Raw genomic sequence first — 19157 nt, 5'->3', positions numbered from 1 at the left:
TTACACTTGTTTAGGGTGTCTAATCAGATCCTGGGCACACAGAATCTATTTTCTCTAAAATTATGCACGCAAACAGAGGCAAATGCAAAGCATGAATTACATTTACAGATGTCCTCTAAAGGCATATAAATGCTGATGACACTACCACTGTCATCTAACTGCCAGGTTAATTCCTTCTCCTGTTTGGGCAGTGACCATATGTATAACCATGACAGTGTTTGATAAACCTACTGTTGTGATAAGTGATGTGCTGATATTTCGCCCTCTGAAAATTATTCGCCGAAAATGGGGTTATCAGCGTTTTGCCGATAGAAAAAAAAAAAAGGTGCCGATAATGGCAACAAAATCGTGTCCCCTTGACTTCAATGCAAAACCGTGTCCCATTGACTTCAATGCAAAAATGCCCCCCTAGTGACTCCGATGCAAAATCGTGTCTAATTGACTTCAATGCAAAATTGCGTCCCATTGACTTCAATGCAAGAGCACCCCCTATTGACTTCAATGCGAAATTGCATCCCATTGACTTCAATGCCAAAACACCCCCTATTGACTTCAATGCAAAAACGCCTGCCGCATTAATTACATTTAAAATGTTTTTTAAAAAACTGCCCGTGTCGGTTTTTAGCTAAGTGCATCCTGAATTTTCAGTTTCAGTTTTGGCACTGGAATTTTCATTTCGGTGCACCACTAATTTTGATGGAACAGTTAGTTGTATCTTTCAGAACTGGGTTATACTAAACGGATGATATTATTAAAATGCCTTGACTTGCAAGCAAACTCTGCTAAGCCATGCTCTGTAGAATTCCGTCATGCCTTTGCACAGAAAATGTTTGTGCTTGCCCCAAATTGAATTTGGGGCAAGCATCGACATGTGTCATGCGGAGGCACACTGAGGTGAAAGTGTTCATATGGACACTGTCTTCGGTGCAGCTGAGGTCCCTTCCTGACACTGCAGCTGTCACACAGGTGTAGCATCTGGGGACTATTGAAGTGGTGTGGGCAGATAGATTCACAGACACTAGTTCCCCATCAGGCCCCCTCCCCTTTTTGATTGACAGCAGGCAAGTAAGGGGATCCATAGTCAATTTACAGCCTGCTATTGGCTAAGGAATCCATCCATTGCCTGCTGTCAATCACAAGGAGAGAGCAGACAGATTTGGAAACTAGTCCCTTAGCTTTCTCATAATGCTCTGCACACTGTTGGCATCATTTGTTGCTAGCAGCCTGTTGACTGTGAAGCTTACAGTATCTTTAAAGTGGGGTTCCATCCAGAAGTGGAACTTCCGCTCATTTGTCTCCTCTCCCTCTCTGGTGCCACATCCCAGATAGCAAGGATAATGTGCCACACATTTGTGCCAGTATTGAATTGTAAGTCTTGTGAACTTGCTGCACATCTTCCCTGGCAAGTTGTACACTTGCAGAGCATTTGAAGCACAAAAGCACAAGTTCTAGTTGACACTTTTCCAATTTGAAGCAAATTTGCATGGCAAGTCTCTAGCAAGAGCAAATTTACAGTGGCAAGTCTACAGCAAGAGCCCCGCAAGTCTACAGCAAGAGCCCCGCAAGTCTGTAGCCAGATTTATGCAAGTCTCCATTTTTGGCAAGAAAAAAGAAGCAAGCAGCGCAAATCTATAATCCCATAATCTGGTGATAGTAAACCCACTGCTATTAACCTAATCCCTTACTGTATATGTGTGAAATACATTCAATCCATTGCATAAGATAATTCATCTATCATACAAAAATTATTTGTTTTTCTATGAAAACAATTGAAGTGCAAATGCTGTTAAAAAAAAAAATGCAAAAGAAAAAATGGTGTGCTGACACAGTGAACACAGTGAACAAAGTCCATTTTGCAATCCCAGGAAAAATCCAAGATTATTATCACTTTCTTGGATTTTTCCTGGGATTGCAAAATGGACTTGAAATATTTTGAACACATATGAATTTTGCATGCACTTTACTAATGAATAATATTTTCTTACACTAAGCACTTTTTGTTCACTGTGTCAGCACACAGTTTTTTTTCTTTTGCACTTTTTTTAACAGCATTTGCACTTGGTTTATTTCATATAAACATTTTTTGTATGATTAATTTTTTTATGCAATGACACAGAGTTTATCATTATACATAATTGAGGGATTGAATGTATTTCACATGTATACAGTAAGGGATTAGGTTAATAGCAGTGGGTTCACTATCACTGGATTGTGGGATTATAATTTGTGCTGCTTGCTTATTTTTTCCTGCCAATAAACACACACATATATATATCTTATTTAATCCCTTGATCTTCCATTAATATCTTTGGCACTATGTTTTTGGCCTAAGTGTCCGTTTTTATCGGGTCTATTCACTAATAAGTGAAGAGAGGTGAATGGTCAGAAAAATCAAAGTAGGGAAGAAAAAACAAGCTCTCTTTGAAATATTTTTAGTTCAGCTTTTTTGGCCTATATTTTACCATTTCCCTAAAAAATGTACTTCAGTCACTGAATAGTGCATTAAGACAAAACTGATCTTTTTAAAAAACATTTTTTAAAATATTTGAATAAAATCAATACATAACACTGGAGTACATCTTAGTTATTTTTTTTATTAGGGTGAACATTTAACAAAACATAAAGTACATTTATAATATGAAAAAGAACATTCTCAAAAACAATGAAAAGGATACAAAAAAATACACAAAACAAATTGCAGTAATATACATACTATGTGAAACAGTGATGAAGTGCACTAATTCAAGAAGCTAAGCAGCAAAAAGACAAATATGCATAAATGACTATCCCTAATTTAAAAAAAACAAAAAAATACAATAATATGCGATAATATGTGAAACAGTGATGAAAGTGCTTGAATCAAAAGCAGGTATTTATCTGATTTTACATAAAAAACAATAAAATAAGTCCAATATTAAAGTGCATGTGCATCAAAAAGTGATATTGTGAAGATCACATGCTCAAACAGTTCTTGAAAGTTGTGAACACAATTGTTCCCACCATCCAGGCATCTACCAGGAGTGTGCCCCAGCAGCTAACCTTAAACAAAGACCACAACAGGTCTAGTAGCGCTTTGGTATACAAATCCTTAATGGCAGTTCATGTTCCATTCTCCTCTCCTCGCCTGCATCGAAATCCAGCTGGTCGGACAAGGCTTTAATATATGGATCCTTTATGTAAAATCGCATTCCACTCCACATGCCACTAGACCAGTTGTGGTCTTTGTTTAAGGTAAGCTGCTAGCATATAAACAAGGAAAAATAAAACATTCCAAATTGTGCTCCACCAATGGGATATTAGGGTTAGTCGCTTATTGATTTCTATCTCTCTGAACTCCATATCAGATCTCTAGGATACCACTCACCTCTCTGCACACCTCGCCCCAGCACCAATTAAAGAAAAACCTTACACACAGCAGTAAGGATGAGCTCCGGCGTGTTCGCACAGCCCACGTGGAGAGCCCGCCAGGAAGTCGGCACTGCGCTAATCACAGGCAGTGAGACATTTCCCGATCTCTGCAGCCGCGCTTCGGGACAATGTCTCACTGCCTGTGATTAGTGCAGCGCAGTGCCGACTTCCTGGTGGGCTCTGCACGTGGGCTGTGCGAGCACGCCTGAGCTCATCCTTACACAGCAGGGAGCAATGATAAAAATTCAGTCGCAGTGGCCCCTGTGGTGGGATGACTATTACACAACATAACTGAACCAGAACTTGCAGCAGACTTGCAGAATGTTTGCAAAGAAAGTTGATCTGGAGTCATGCAATGCGGACTTGCTGCAATTGTGCAACAAACTTGTGAAGCCTGGAAAGTCTAGCAAGAGCTTAGCAAGTCATTTTCAAATTTGCAGCACACTTACTTGCTATCTGGGATTTGGCACTTTTTGGGGGGGCGATTACCTGTCTATGACAGGTACCCTGTCCCCACTTCCGGGAGACTGGGCCGCGGCGAATTATGTCAGCAGCTTGGCTCCCTCCTCAGTAGGGACTCCGTGTAAATCCGTAATGCTTCACTGCCGGGTTCCCTTACCGGCAATAGCGGCGGCAGCACCTGACAGCTGATGGAAATATCAGCTGCGGTGCCGACATTGCTGGACTCCAGGACAGGTAAGTGTTCTATTATTAAAAGTCAGCAGCTGCAGTATGCGAAGCTGCTGGCTCTTAGTTTTTGCAAGGATGGGCGGACCTCCGCTTTAACAACCAGTGACAGCTGTGGGAAGGGAGTAGTGGTGGAAAACATTCCGCCCTAATATACAGTGTGCAGAGACAGACACTTTGTCTGTCTCTGTACCCCAATTTAGAGTTGGTCTTAATTACCTCCAGTTTGTCTAAAAACTGATGGTGTTTTTTTTTTTTTTTTGGTGCAGCCTTAGCGCCACCTTATAAAAGTGTCGCTACTAAGAACTACCTGAATCTGTCGCACATTTCGGGAAAGCTGCCACAACTGGCAGCAGGGCTTTTCTGAATCTGGTGCAGGTCTTTTTAATTGGCTGTTGCTTTATTGAATTTCCCCCAGTTCCCAAAATCTTGAAATGGGCCTGATTCACAGTGAGGAGTCCACAAAGGCATTTACCTGCTCATTCACTCTCTCAGCCATTGTAGCTCTTCAGGCCAATACCAGAATTGCCAGATTGCCACTCTGGGCCCAAGAAAGCCTCAGTCAGAGCTCCTGTTTGGGGCCGGTCAGGAATAGGAAATCTGTGGATTTATAAACATAGTTCTCTACTTTTCACATGTCATTTCAGGCAGAATAAAAATATGACTATGTGCAGATCACCAGAGATTTTCCACTTCTAAAACTATTATGTGGTTTATATCCATAAAACAGAATAGATGCATTAAGTGTTATGAGTTATGTAGTGAATGCACTGCAGATTTCACTTCCACACATTACAGCTGTCACCAGATCTATCTGTTTAGTTAGTGGTGACTGTTACCATGACAGCAGCACAGATAGCAGGCATAGAAAAACTTCCTTTAACCTCTGCAGTGCCGAGTTATGTTCTAATGGTGTTTGTGTATAATATATTCTAAGAACAGCTGCAATGGAATTGTTTTCATGAAACCTAAAATAGAGAATGACATGTATGGACACTCTGTTGAATAAGCTTCTTTAAAAGGAACATTTCTTGAAAAAAAAATTAGATGGTAAAAATAAATAAAAACGCCCAACATTGGATAAGTTCAGATAAGCGGATAAGTTTTTTTTTTTTTTTTTTTTTTGGAATAGATCAGAATTGATAAAATAGGATAATAGGATTATGTATTTGTTTTGTATGGAATGGGTTTCTGTATGCATTTGGGTTCTTTTTGTTTTCATTTTTGTTTCATTTTGCTTGGCAGAGTGCAGCATTACTTAACCTGATCCTGAAAGCACATTTATCATATTGCAGTATACCAATCCTTTAGGCTTGGTTCATGCTTGTGCGAATTGGATGCAGATTTTTCCACATCCAATTCGCATGACAGGAGAGTGTGACTGGCTCTCAATGGAGCCGGCTTACACACCTCAGGGGCGGCTGCAGTCCGCACTGGAAAAGGGTCCTGTACGTCTTTGGCTCCATTTCAGGTCCGAATTCAGGCATAAATTCAGACCTGATTCACCCCTAAAACAGAGAATAGGGATGCCCCAGACCGTCTGCCGCGAGCTGCAACAGCAGCTAGTGTGAGCCCAACCTTAATGTGGTGGCTGCATTCATTTTATTTTTTAGGCTTTTCTTTCTCTGACTTTCACATGGTGATCCAGGCAGTAACACACTTCCTGTCGTAGAGTGACTTTACTCCACTGGAGGTGCCACCTTTGGACATCAGCATTGTCAAACTGTAGATAGGAAAGTGTTAGATGCAGTAGCAGATTTAGATTGACTTGTTTTTTTGTTTTGTTTTTTTAGTTTTGGATACAGTGGAGAGGGATTAGAACACCTTTCAGCTGTTTATTGCTGTCTGTGTCCTCATTAGGGAGATTCAACCTCTCTATCTGTCCTTGTAAAGAAAAATGCAGCGCTTAAAAATTGCTATGCCACATGTGATAATTAACCACTTCAGCCCCAGAAGATTTGGCTGCTGAACGACCGGGCCATTTTTTGCGATTCAGCACTGTCACTTTAACTGACAATTGCGCGGTCGTACGACTCTACACCCAAACAAAATTGACGTCCTTTTTTTCCCACAAATAGAGCTTTCTTTTGGTGGCATTTGATCACCTCTGCGGTTTTTATTTTTTGCGCTATAAACAAAAAAAGAGTGACCATGTTGAAAAAAACACAATATTTTGTACTTTTTGCTATAATAAATATCCCCATTTTTTTTAAATCGAATGGAAAGGGGGGAAAAAATTGGGACTTTAATTGAGGCACATATGCGGTGTGCCTCCATCCCTATGCTAAGTGCAAAAAGAGAAGGGAAAGTGGGACTTTGATTGAGATAGATGACTTTGTGGAGGCAAACTTGAAATAAATGCAAAATTGTTTTATTAATGACAAACATTGTAAAGAATATGGCAATAGAGTAACCACATATACATTCAATACAGTAATTAGTATAGACTCCACCCACACATAACATACAAGTGTGGCATGGAAAAAAGTTTTGCATGAGTATGGTATAGTCAAGGCAGTTCAAAGGTACATAACATAGAGTAAATTTATATTATTACATATGACATAAAAACAGCACCAGCGGCAGGAGTATGGGTGTAGCAAGTATAACCAATGGATGAATAAATAAATGTCAGAATTATTAATCTGCTGCAGACTGAATTTCAATGTGTCCATTACAGACACAGGTAGCATCACTTGTGCCCGACGCGTTTCGTGTAGAGACACTCCTCAGGGGCAGATGCTAAAATATATCTGCAGAGTGTAAAGAAAGAAGTGGTGACATTAGTCTAATTCTAATTAGTAATGTAGCAATAGGGCAGATTGACTCGTCCTAAATACTCACATAGGGTCCAAAACGGTAAAATGTTGCGGCAATGTGATCAACGTCCCAATGAAGCCTCCCCCGGGAACTGAGGTAATTGCAGCCGCGCACGGTGGGGCACACGCAACAAAACCTCCCGATGACCCAAGGCACAAATTGCTGGTGCAGGTGAAATATTGCGGTGGCCTGAGAGGGCAACCTGAAGTGATATGAGAAAGTCAAAAAAAGAGTGTGAAAGTGAGAATGAGTAAAAATGTGAAAAAAAAAAAAATAATAAAATTATATAATAAAAAAATATTAAAAATTATGAATAAATAAATATAAAGATGAAAAAATGAATAAAAATAGTGAAATAAATGGAATGTGATGTAAAAGAGGGGGGTGTGGGTTGACTAAGTGTATGAACTATGTGAGCATTATTGATGTTACGTGAAAAGGTAAAAGGTGGCAACAGTGATAACAAAAATAAATAAAATAAAACATGGTGACAGGCAATTGTGAATGACCTAGGAAGTGACTTACGTGTTAGAGCAGGGCTGAAAACAAAGGGATGTGTTGAATGCGATGTGATGACTCGAAGGTGTATCAGCAAGAGTGTGACAGGGGAGGCAGCTTATATGTACCCCGCACACGTGCACGCCGGCTCTCACCAGCGTCACGCTAGCGTATGATAGGCAGGAAGAGGCTCCGGAGAGGGCGGTAAGCACCGCCCTCCACAGAAGCCCATATTCACTGCCAGAACAGCTGGGATGGAAATCACGTGTCCTGTGCGTTGGCCCCAATCATGACGCCACACACACAGGGCAGGGTGCGTGGCGCCGATGCTCTGTAGGCATCCACCCGCCACCCCATAACACTCCCTACACTAAGGCTAGGTTCACACTGCTGCAGTGCGAATTTAGCGCGATTTTGTTCCGATTGCGTTGCGAATTTGCATTGCGAATTCTATATGTGTTCTTGCGATTCTACTGCAAATTTTGCAGTCTATGGAGCTGAATTCGCATCGCACACGGATCAAACTCGCACAGGACCTTTTTTTCCCGCAAGTTATATTCGCAACGCATTGATGTGAACGACACTAATGTTAATCTATGTAATTTAAATGACTTGCGAATTTGAGCGATCGCAACGGCTCAAATTCGCAATAGAATTCGCAGCAGTGTGAACCTAGCCTCATAGCAGATAAAATAATGTTAACCCCAGCTAAAAAGGTTTGAACCTATGTTAGATTTTTGTAACTCGGTCCATGTAGGTTTGCCCCTACCAAAAGTGAACATTTGCCAGCTGGGCATTCGGCCTCCCCAGTTGGTTGTTAGAAAGCCAGTGTCATACCAACCAATGATGCATCCCTGGCCTGCAGCTGAATGTAAAAACACCAGGTTGGGGATGCTGGCTGACATAATTGACCAGTCAGAATAATGCTTTACAAATGGTTACCTGGTAAGAAAAAAGCATTCTTTTCAGACTTAGGAGAGTGTGACTGATAAAGGACTGCTGTGGTGTCTGGACTAGTCTGAGTATGTTGCATTAAGCAAGAAGATGAAAATCAGCAGAAGAGGAAGTGTGGGAAATGTAGAAATCTTCTTTTCTAAATCGTACATTAAGGGGCACACTAGTATTTATGCACATTGGGTTATGCTGCTGCCTTTGGCCCCTTTCACACAGGGCGGACTACGGCTGCATTTCGCTTGCTCAGCAGGGTTTCTGTCCTACTAAATATAAAAGCTAACCTGTATTGAGTTAATAATAACAAATATTTGTAAATTTTAAATTGCACCTTTTTTGCGAAATGGTGAAAATCGAACGTACACAAAAATGTAAATATCCAAATTTATCTAAAAATCTGGAGATTTTCATCTTTCACTTACAGCTTCCAGCGTTTATAAAAAAAAAAAAAAAACATATGTTTTCTGAAAGCACATGACTTGTAGAATAAAAGGTGCTACTGATTTGTAAGGCCCTGCGATATTTGCGCAAATGTTTATGTTTAAGACAATATTTTCACTAAAATCATTGTTAGCAGATACAAACAGCAAATTTTGCAAAATTCCTGCTAAATTCCTGCCAAACCTGTATTGAGTTAAAAAATAAGAAATATGTGAAAATTTTAAATTGCTCCTTTTTGAGAAATGGTGAAAATCGAACGTAACCAAAATTTTCTCTAAAAATCTGCAGGTCGTAATTTTTTCACTTACAGCTTTCAGAGTTTGTAAAAGACCCCCCATTATCTGAACACACATGACCAGTAGAATAAAAATAAGTTGCTACTGATTTTATTTAGGCCCGTGATATTTGCGCAAATGTTTATCAAAGCAATACATTTTAAATTGCACCTTTTTATGAAATGGTGAAAAGGGATGGTGCGCAAAACTGTAAGTAAATAAAAGTCTGAGGTCATCATTTTTTACATTTAGCTTTCAGAGTTTGTAAAAGACCCCCAAACCATATATTTTCTGAAAGCACATGACCTGTAGAATATAAAAAAATGTTCTGTGTTTTTAGGCACTGCAATGGTTGCGCAAATGTTTAGTAAACTGCTATTTTCACAAAAGACACTAAAATCATTATTGGTAAACACAACATAACTTACAAAATTCCTGCTAAATTCCTAGGACTGGTTCATATAGGAGGTACTAAAGTGTATGCCCATGTTTACCCACATGGGGATGCCCAGGTGTTCCATGCATCCCCATGCAGGCAGTCTCATTCGTGTCAATCAGAATGCAGCGGCTGCATGGGCACAGCTGCTGCTCCTAATCTGAAATCCGTGTGAGTGCACGATCCCGAACACAGACAGTATGAGCTCATGCATGAGGCCATGCACCCAGACCCATGTGTATGTCAATTTGGGAGCAACGGCTGTGTTGGTGCAGAAACTACATCCCAAATGACATTATTGGGATGGCCTGGACAGGAATGCACGGAACACCTGTGCATCGCTGAACAGGTAAACACAGCCTTGCAGGGGCGTAATATGCCCTGTGTGAACAAGGCCTTACTGTTGGGTTTTTACAGTTTTATTTTTCAATATTTTGTACTTTTTGGGGGGGTCTCAAAGAGATACCTGATGTATTTTTCTGAGGACAGTCCCTTTCTCTACAATCTGAAAGCTGCACTGTACTTGAATGAATAGAGAGATTCCTATTCATTCACAAAACTGGAGTATTGTAAACACTGTTTACTATTCTCCAGTGATCAATGAACATAGGAGCGATCAGTACTGATCACTCACTATGTCCATCCAAACAAAGGAAGGGGGGGTGGTGGTAAACACGTGTTTATTTCCCCCCCCCAGCAGCACAGCATGGAGGGGGCTCCCGGGATCGGGTGAGCACGGGGGTGACTGGAGGGAGGTCAGAACAGCCCCCCCTAGTGCTGGATTTACTTGTTTTATATTGCTGTGGCTTCCCTGCAGCACCTAAAGCTGGCGGGAGGGCACAGAGGGAAGCTGGCAGCTGCAGGAAAGCCACCATCGATCAGTGCCGGCGATCAGTGGAGTAGAGTGGCAATGGGAAGGATAATTTTATCAAATTCAGGATGTGGAGGCGGGTGCAGCAGCGGCAAAGTGGCAGAGGCAGCAATGGCTGGTGGTGGGGAGGGGTGTGTGTCAATTTTTGGGGGAATAGCTCTGCTCAGGAGATTGTCATCCGCTGATCAGAGCTATAGGATTGTTCAATAGTCTGCTGAACAATTCTGTTATAAGTGTTTATGGTCACTAAAGTGACCATGAGCTTATAGCAGAAGGAAAACTTAGGTCCGTACGGCGTAGAGACTGGGCCAGCTGGAAGAAGTGCGGGCAAGATTTTTAATGTAGAAGACCCCTTTCACACTGGAGGTGTTTTTTAGGCTCTACAGCGCTAAAAATAGCACCTGAAAAAAGCCTCAGCTGCAAACCCAGTGTGAAAGCCCGAGTGCTTTCACACTGGGGTGCTGCGCTGGCAGGGCATAACAAAAAGTCCTTCCAGCAGCTTCTTTGCAGCGGTGAATACACCACTCCTGCCCATTGAAAACAAGTGCCGCCATACCCCCAGCAAAGCGCTGCTGCAGCGGCGTTTTGCGGGCCGATTTAACCCCGTTAAAACCGACCCGCTATCGGCCGAATAGCCGCATTACTGCCTAAAACGGTGCTAAAAATAGCGCCGCTTTACTGCTGAAGCTCGGGGCGGCTCAATGTGAAAGGGGTTTAAATACAACTGGATAAAGCAAAAACTGTCTGTCATTTCAGACTACAAAACAAACAAAATGTGATTATTTTATAGGAGGGTGATTCTTTTCTATACCCCCTGTATGTTCAGCTTTAATAACAGCAGAAAACCATTGAAAAAACCATTGCCTGTCTTGTGCCTGAAATTTGTCAAACTTTGGTCCTTGCTGCCTCCTAAGTATGTCGTTTGCACAAAAAAAGGAAAAATTCAGCCCAGTTTCAGATTTGCCATACTGTGTGTTCATTTCTTGTGTGTATTGTATACCCTATGATGTTTGTGTTTTTGTACTAGGGCAGTGATGGATATACCAACTACAAAACCACTAACAGAAGACCAGGCGAGGTTCTACTTCCAGGATCTGATTAGAGGAATTGAGTACTGTAAGATTATTTCTTTTTGCCTCTTTGTTATGCCGCGTACACACAATCGGACTTTACGGCATACTTGGTCCGGCGTACCGGAGTCCGTCGGACAATTCGATCGTGTGTGGGCTCCAGCAGACTTTGTTTTCTCAAAAGTTTGAGGGACTTAAGCTGGCCATACACCTATAGATTATCTGCAGATTTTCTATGGTTAGATGGAAAAAGTGCAACAGATTTCTCCATGTTGGCTAAACTGGCTGGGTGGAGGAATCTCCCACTTTTTCCATCTAACCATAGAAAATCTGCAGATAATCTATAGGTGTATGGCCAGCTTTAGACTTGAAACATGTTTCAAATCTGTCCGACGGACTCGAGTCCGGTCAAAGTCCGCTCGTCTGTATGCTACTCCGATGGACAAAAACCGACGCTAGGGCAGCTATTGGCTACTGGATAAGAACTTCATTGTTTTAGTCTGGTCGTACGTCATCACGTACGAATCCATCAGACTTTGGTTGATTGTGTGTAGGCAAGTCCGTTCATTCGGAAAGTCCGTCGTAAAGTACGCCGGACAAAGTCTGCCGTAAAGTCCGCTCGTGTGTACACAGCATTACTCTAATATTATAATTTCTCTTTCTTAGAGAAATAAACTCTTTTTACTATGTATGTATTTACCAGAGTGTATACTTTGTAACACTAAACCAAATACAAGAACAAAAATGTAATATATTGCAACTTACCAGTACCTTAGATTTGGTAACTGCAACTGCGCAGCTAACCAATAGTTTTCATGTGGGTTAGCTGTGCTTTTCCATAGATTTCTATGAGGTCCTGCACTTTTGTTGCGTTTTCAGAAAGTGCACCTCAGCTCCTGCACGCTGCATCTTTGGTGTGCCTTCTGAAACAGCACCAGAATCACGGGACATGTTAATTACCTGATAATACTTACATGGACATGGTTTTTTGTCCCTATTTGATTTTTTTCCTCAGAGTTTTTTCTTTTCTTTGGTGATTGTGTTCTAGCTATTCATACCCTGTTTAGGACTCATGTAACTTACGGCTGTTACCTAACCACATAATAGGTTACTTACAATTTGTAAGAAGTATGCCGAGAAGGACCAAAGAAAGGTTGTTGTACTGTTTTGTACTTTCATGTTCTTTTTAATAATTTTAATAAAAATTATTGGAAAGAAAGCAACGGGATATCATAGAAGTCTATGGGAAAGCGTAGCTAGCCCAAACGAAACCCACGGGTTAGCTGCTCTTTGCCCAAAGTGCAGCGGGACCATACCAGTGTGAAACAGCTCTAAGTCATATCCCCTAGGATGACCACGCTAACTTTTTGTACTGTATTCATACATTCATGCAGCCTTGTCACTGTAGGACAGGAATTGAGTTTCTACTGCGGACACCTCTTCCTTTCCTCTTCTCCATAAAAAAGGGAAGTTGCTCTGTAGTCCTAATGCACTTCTTGATGACACTGTTTTAGATAACATTGCAGAGTGCATAAGACACAGAAAAGCACTGGGTTTCTGGCAGAGTTAACAGATATTTTTGGGTGAATTACTGAACATATAAAACAAAACAATTACAATGGCATATTGAGCAGACCAAAAGGGAGCAAAAAGAAAAGATTACTGTTAAAGGTAACATAAACTTTTAGGTGTTGCGGATTTTTAGCTTGAAGTGTTGATCTCTAATGCACAGCAGATGAAATGCGGATGGGGTTGAACAGAAAAGTGCAGTCATCTGCTAGGGAAATCCTAGCATTACAGACTCCTTAAAGTGGTTATAAAAGTGTAAGGTTTTTTTACCTTGATGCATTCTATGCATTAGGGTAAAAATCCTTCCAGTGTCAGCTTGACCCAAGTCCCCCCTAAATATTTACCTGGCTTCTCTGTCGATCCAGCTCTGTTCTCAACAGTAGCATTTTGCTGCTTTCTCTCTTGCTTTTTGAAGGCACCGAGGAAGCAATGGAAGCCATTGGCTCCTGCTGCTGTCAATCAAATCCTGTAAAGAGGGGGCTGGGCTGAGTCACGTGGTGTGTGTCTGCGGACACACACAGCCCGGCTCGGGAACGAGCCTGTACATCTGCCTTCTTAGCAAGCGTGTGCTATGAGCTAGACACAGAAGAATAGGAGCCAAGAGTGCTGACGAGGGGATGATCCCAGAAGAAGAGGCTTGAGCAATCGAGTAAAGATGTTCCTTTAATAGCTCTTTAAATAGTGGCTGGATGGCGTCACTGATTTACAGCATTCTGCTACTGCTGACACAGTAAAAATAGCTTCTTTCTATACATTTAAGAATCTAGGTTGCAGTTTAAACCTTTTCTGCAGCTAGACTGAGAACACAAGCCTGGTAAAGCACAGAGATTAGCAGGTGTTCTACAAGGCACATAATAATGCCCTGTGCTGTTTGTAGCTGACTTCAGTGCTGAGTACTATTATTCCATGTTGGTGTTGCCATGACCAGTCCATAACATTGTACTGTCTTTGCAGTGCATTATCAGAGGATTATACACCGGGATGTCAAGCCCTCCAATCTTTTAGTGGGGGAAGATGGCCACATCAAGATTGCTGACTTTGGGGTCAGCAATCAGTTTGAAGGAACAGATGCTTTTCTCTCCAACACAGTGGGAACACCAGCCTTCATGGCTCCTGAGACCCTGTCGGAAACACGAAAAATATTTTCCGGAAAGGTAAACCCCCTAGTTGATTTTATTGTGTAAAGTGTATTTATGTATATTGATGTAAAAAAAGGTAAAATACAGCTTGTGGTAGTTTTTCAGTGTTGATGTCATTAAAAAAGAAGTATGGGAATCCATTTTTTTTTTTTTATCTGTCCCCCACTGGCTCTAACACTGAGAACCGAGCAATCAAACCCTGCTGATCGCTTGGGTCTCGCAGCTCCCTGTCAGTCAACAGCTATCTGCCTCCGCACGCACTGTGGAGAGGGCGAGAGCGACTGGCTCAGGATCTTGGTGGTTCGCTGAGAGGCTGAGCCGGGTGTCGGTCCAGGCATGTGAGCGGATCCTGATTTCATTGTTGCAAACTTTCCCGAGCCTGGACCGGCTCTGTGGCATCAGCAGACAGTGGACTTCAGCCCGCTGCCTGCTAAAAACGGGTCACAGGTGTGCAGAACAAACTGCACTCCTGTGATCCACAGGAGTACAGTCAAACAAGCTTTGGCTGTACTTCTCCTTTAAAATACAGCTCAGAACTGTGTAGTGATGTCATCAGTCAAACAGGAATACATGCGTTTAAAAATTTATCTATGCAGAGCAAAAGAACAGGTTTACTGCTGCCCTGTGCAAACACATCATCCTTTTCTTGCTGGGAGCAAAGAATAAAGCTGACCATACACATTTTTGTTTTTCATTCAGCCACACAAATATGGTGGATGGAGGAATACGTCATGCCAGAATGCTTTATTCTGTCAGCAACACGTGCTGTCAGAATACACTGACTGCAGATGCTGATTGATGGAAAATTTTTCATTGGTGATGTCAGTGCAGCATGCAGCTGTGAATGAATGAATAAATGCAACATTTGACAATAAAGTGCATGATTGACCTGCTTTGACTGCAATTCAAATGCAACCTAATAGGACAGGCTATGTCCAAAAAATGCAACACAAAGCAGGTAATAATTATACTTGCGCTGAAAGTGAAACAAGTGAAAAAAATTGGAATAACAGATATAATAATAATAATTGCAGCTGCTGTACACAAAGTGCTATACACTTGAATGAATGTAATAAAATAATTACAGCACTCACAAAAGTGCATGGATCATTCCATTGAAACAACTTCCAAAAATAACAGTAAAAATAAAAAAAAATCAATCAATCATGTTGAAATATTTCAAAACGTCCCAAATAAGGTGCTTGAGTGCTCCAATCCTTATAAAATGCAGTAGTGCTCCAAACTTCCACTCCATGATGTGGCACACACCCCTCCTGTGTTCCCACTCACTGGATGAAATGGACCCCTAGCTTTTCAGTCTAAGGGTCATACGAGCTTTAAAGCTGGCCAGGAGTGGCTACTTACAGAAGGTCCAATGGAGGTGTCCCCCAACGTAATAATCATGAGTTGGTAAATGCACCAAAAATAAAACAAAGGAACTAATAGTGAAGCGCGGTAGGTTGGTGTTTATTGTGCAAATACAGGTTGTGTATATTGGTTTGCACAAAAGTTATAGCTTCTACAAAATAGGGAATAGATTTATGGCATTTTTATATTTTTTAATTATATTTTTTTTTTACTAGATATGGCGGCAATCAGTGATTTTTAGCGGGACTGAGACATTGCGGCGGACAGATCAGACACCTAACTGACAGTTTTGACACTTTTTTGGGAACCAGTGATAAGGAAGAGGGAAGAGGTTAACATCAGGGGCGAGCAAGGGGTTAAATGTGTTCCCTCACTGGGTGTTCTAACTGTATAGGGGACTGTGTGACTAGGGAAACACACAGATTCGTCTGCTTGCTTAGCAGAAAGACAGAATCTGTGTGATCTCCCCTGTCAGAACAGAGATTTGCCTTGTGTACACAGGCAGATCCCCGTTCTGTCACTGCAGGTAACGATCGCGGATGGCCGGCGGACATCGAGCCCGCCGACTGGCTCCCTCGCTGGCAAATGGGAGCGCACGCGCCCACAAAAGCAAGATCACACGCTGATGTACACCTACAGCGATTCACGGGATCGTATCACCTTGCCACAGTATAATGACAGGGTCTGGTGGGCAAGAGATTAATTATAGTCAGTCGGATTTTGTTGACCTGCATTTGGTGTGCATTCCAAACGCATGTCAAATGCACATCAATGACTGTTAATGTGAACCCTAAGACTAGTGCCTGGTCTTTTGTTCACATGTTCTGTAATTTCTAACAGGCGGATGTTTCAGCCTCATCTCATGCCAGCTTCCTTTCAGACAGTTCCTGTTTACATTGGGCCTGTGAATGAATGTTTTGTTGTGTTGCCCATCCCTCAGTAGGATTGCTTTTGGACATCCTGAAGGTTTAAAGGCTAAGTTTACCTTTCTGAACATTTTTTATGTGTTATACCAGTATTTAAGGTGTAACATGTTCAGCATCCCCCCCAAATCTCCAAGTACCATCGACCATTGCGGCTGATGGCTTATAGTTCTTAATACAGTACAGGTAACGAGCTGAGATTAGGAGCGCTCCCTTTAAGGGTCGGTTCACACTGAGGCAGCACGACTTACAGCGTGACTGCCTCAGGCAACCCAGGACACAACTCAGCGGCGACTTGCAAGACGACTTATGTATAGAAGTCAATGCAAGTCGCCCCCAAAGTCGTACAGGAACCTTTTTCTAAGTCGGAGCGACTTGCGTCGCTCCGATTAGGACGGTTCCATTGCACAGAACGGGACGCTTCTTGTCAGGCGACTAGGTCGCCTGACAAGTCGTTCTAGTGTGAACTGGGGCTAAGGGAGCGCTCCCAGTCTTAGCTCGTTACCTGTATAGAAAACACCTAGGAGACAGAAATCTTGCTGACTGATGGGGATCAAATACTTATTTCACTCGTTAAAATGCAAATCAATTTATAACTTTTTTGAAATGCGGTTTTCTGGATATTTTTGTTCTGTCTCTCACTGGTAAAATAAACCTACCATTAAAATTATAGACCGATCATTAATTTGTCAGTGGGCAAACGTACAAAATCAGCAGGGGATCAAATACTTTTTTCCCTCACTGTAAACTGCGAGGGGACTAGTGAGCGCTCTCATAGTTTATTGATCTTCCTGCTCTCAAACAACTGTTGCCTGTATCAGAGGTAGGGGCAGACAGCTATACTGAGAGTCTGCAGGAGCCTGACATTGCACCTGTGATCTACTGATCATGGGTGCAATGCTCTGCAGGCTCCTTAGAAAAAGAGTATTAATTCACTTTTTTTTTTACCTGCAATAAAATATGCATTTATCATTTTTTTTTTTTTCAAAAGGTAAACTTATCCTTTAAGACTTCCTGTGTCCCTCAAAAGGCAAGAAAGAAAATATGATTTTTGCATGCAACATAAAATCCTTTTCATGTCCATTGAGGGGCTTAGATCCCAGCCCTCTGTGTTTATGATTATGCTGTCAATAATGCTTTGCTACAAACCTAAGGTGTGCTGGTGGTAGGAGGGGTTATCCTGGACTGGGCTGGCCAAAATAACCTGGAGGTTTGAGATTTCCTGTGGCCCTTAATGAAAGGATTGTACAGAAGACAAAAATCCAGTTTTACTCACATAAATATAGCATAGATTTAAAATTTATTATTTTTTGGTATAGTTTTAAAACTATTGAAAGTCTTTATTTCTTCTAAATCTGTATTTATCACCACCAAAATGGATCCATACTCTTCTCTTAACAGAAACCTCATAAAAAAAATATCACAGGCAGAATCTAATGGTAATTTAAGGAGTGATAATTTGTGCAATGATGATGGTGAGCTTGACTCTTTATAAAAAAATACCGCAAATATCTTCAGGTACAGTTGACCCTGCAGTAAAATCAGTAGTGAATGGAAACGCCTCCAAACCATTAAAATGCCCATATAATCAATAAAACGAAGGCATGTATGCTTTACAAAGCCACATGCTTTATATCTTATAGTGACCTTGCACTGCTCTTTCTTTGATTAATATCTGCAGATAATTCACATGTATGCTCTGAGTAGGAGGTGTGGGAAAGTTGCCATGGATACAGAATCTTGTGATAGTTTGCTGTGCATGGCAGGTGTACATTGTTAGCACATTAACTCTTTAAAAAAAACTTTATTTATTTTTATTTTTTTGCATTATTTGCAGGCTCTGGATGTTTGGGCAATGGGAGTCACCTTGCACTGTTTTGTATTTGGCCAGGTATGTATTTTTATAAATCACTGTATATGTCTTAGGCCTCTTTCACATGGGGCAGATTCTATTACGATCTGCAGGGGATCAGCTCACAGATCCCCTACTGATCGGGGCAGAGTGGGTGGATGACACATCCGCTCTGCTCTTTGGACAGTTGAGAGTAAACGGACACAAGTCCATTTACACCTGTCTGACCATAGGAATGAATGGACCTTCTAATCAGGTCTGCCTGAAAAACTGACAGGTGGACCTGATCAGAATGGCTGTGTGAAAGGGGCCTTATTCAGATGCTGTATGATTACATTTTCTCTGGTTTATTTTTAGAACACTATCTTGCAGGTTAATGACTGATCTCACATAGAGTGTAAGGTCAAACATGCCATAGGTATTCATTTTGCTATTTTTCAGCTTGTGTCAACTTGCATAATTAAATACACTGGAAATAGACTTTAATCACTTGCGTGTTACACATCCCCCAGAAAACGTAATTGAAGTACACAGGTTGTATGTATTACACTCTATCCTCTCCCCCCTTCATGCATTTTCCAGTAATTCCTGGCTGTCGCTGTTAAAAAAAATCGGACCTTCTGACACAGTGTTTATAAACAGATGCAAGACATAGAGAAACACTATTAACCACTTCCCGACCGCCGCACGACTATGTACGTCCTAAGTTTGAACAGGGATATCGTTGTTATGGCAGCAGCTAGCTGCCATAACCCCGGTATCCCCGTTTTCGTGCGGCGGCCGGCTTTCAGATAAAAGTGGTCCCTGCGGCGGATTCGCCGCGAGATCACTTTTATCGGTGGCGGGAGA

The 19157-nt window shown here is 41.6% G+C and overlaps 1 protein-coding gene and 1 long non-coding RNA gene across 9 annotated transcripts in view; one reads left to right on the top strand and one right to left on the bottom strand.

The window, feature by feature from the left end:
- CAMKK2 (calcium/calmodulin dependent protein kinase kinase 2) overlaps nt 1-19157 on the top strand; it is a 215025-nt gene that overhangs the window by 158396 nt on the left and 37472 nt on the right. For all 8 annotated transcript variants that reach the window (XM_073626573.1, XM_073626555.1, XM_073626539.1 and 5 more), the window contains exons 9-11: nt 11415-11503; nt 13981-14180; nt 18294-18347. In XM_073626573.1, coding sequence (XP_073482674.1) covers nt 11415-11503; nt 13981-14180; nt 18294-18347 — 343 coding nt within the window. The remainder of the gene's footprint in view (nt 1-11414; nt 11504-13980; nt 14181-18293; nt 18348-19157) is intronic.
- LOC141139959 (uncharacterized) lies at nt 2595-13677 on the bottom strand. Its single transcript, XR_012243841.1, has 3 exons — nt 13371-13677; nt 6940-7117; nt 2595-6848 (listed from the first exon to the last, which is right to left on the bottom strand). It is a non-coding gene; the product is annotated as an uncharacterized lncRNA (long non-coding RNA).

The sequence above is a fragment of the Aquarana catesbeiana genome, linkage group LG01, assembly GCF_042186555.1.
Source record: "Aquarana catesbeiana isolate 2022-GZ linkage group LG01, ASM4218655v1, whole genome shotgun sequence".
Taxonomy (NCBI): Eukaryota; Metazoa; Chordata; class Amphibia; order Anura; family Ranidae; genus Aquarana; species Aquarana catesbeiana.
This window is presented reverse-complemented; position numbering and strand designations above follow the sequence as displayed.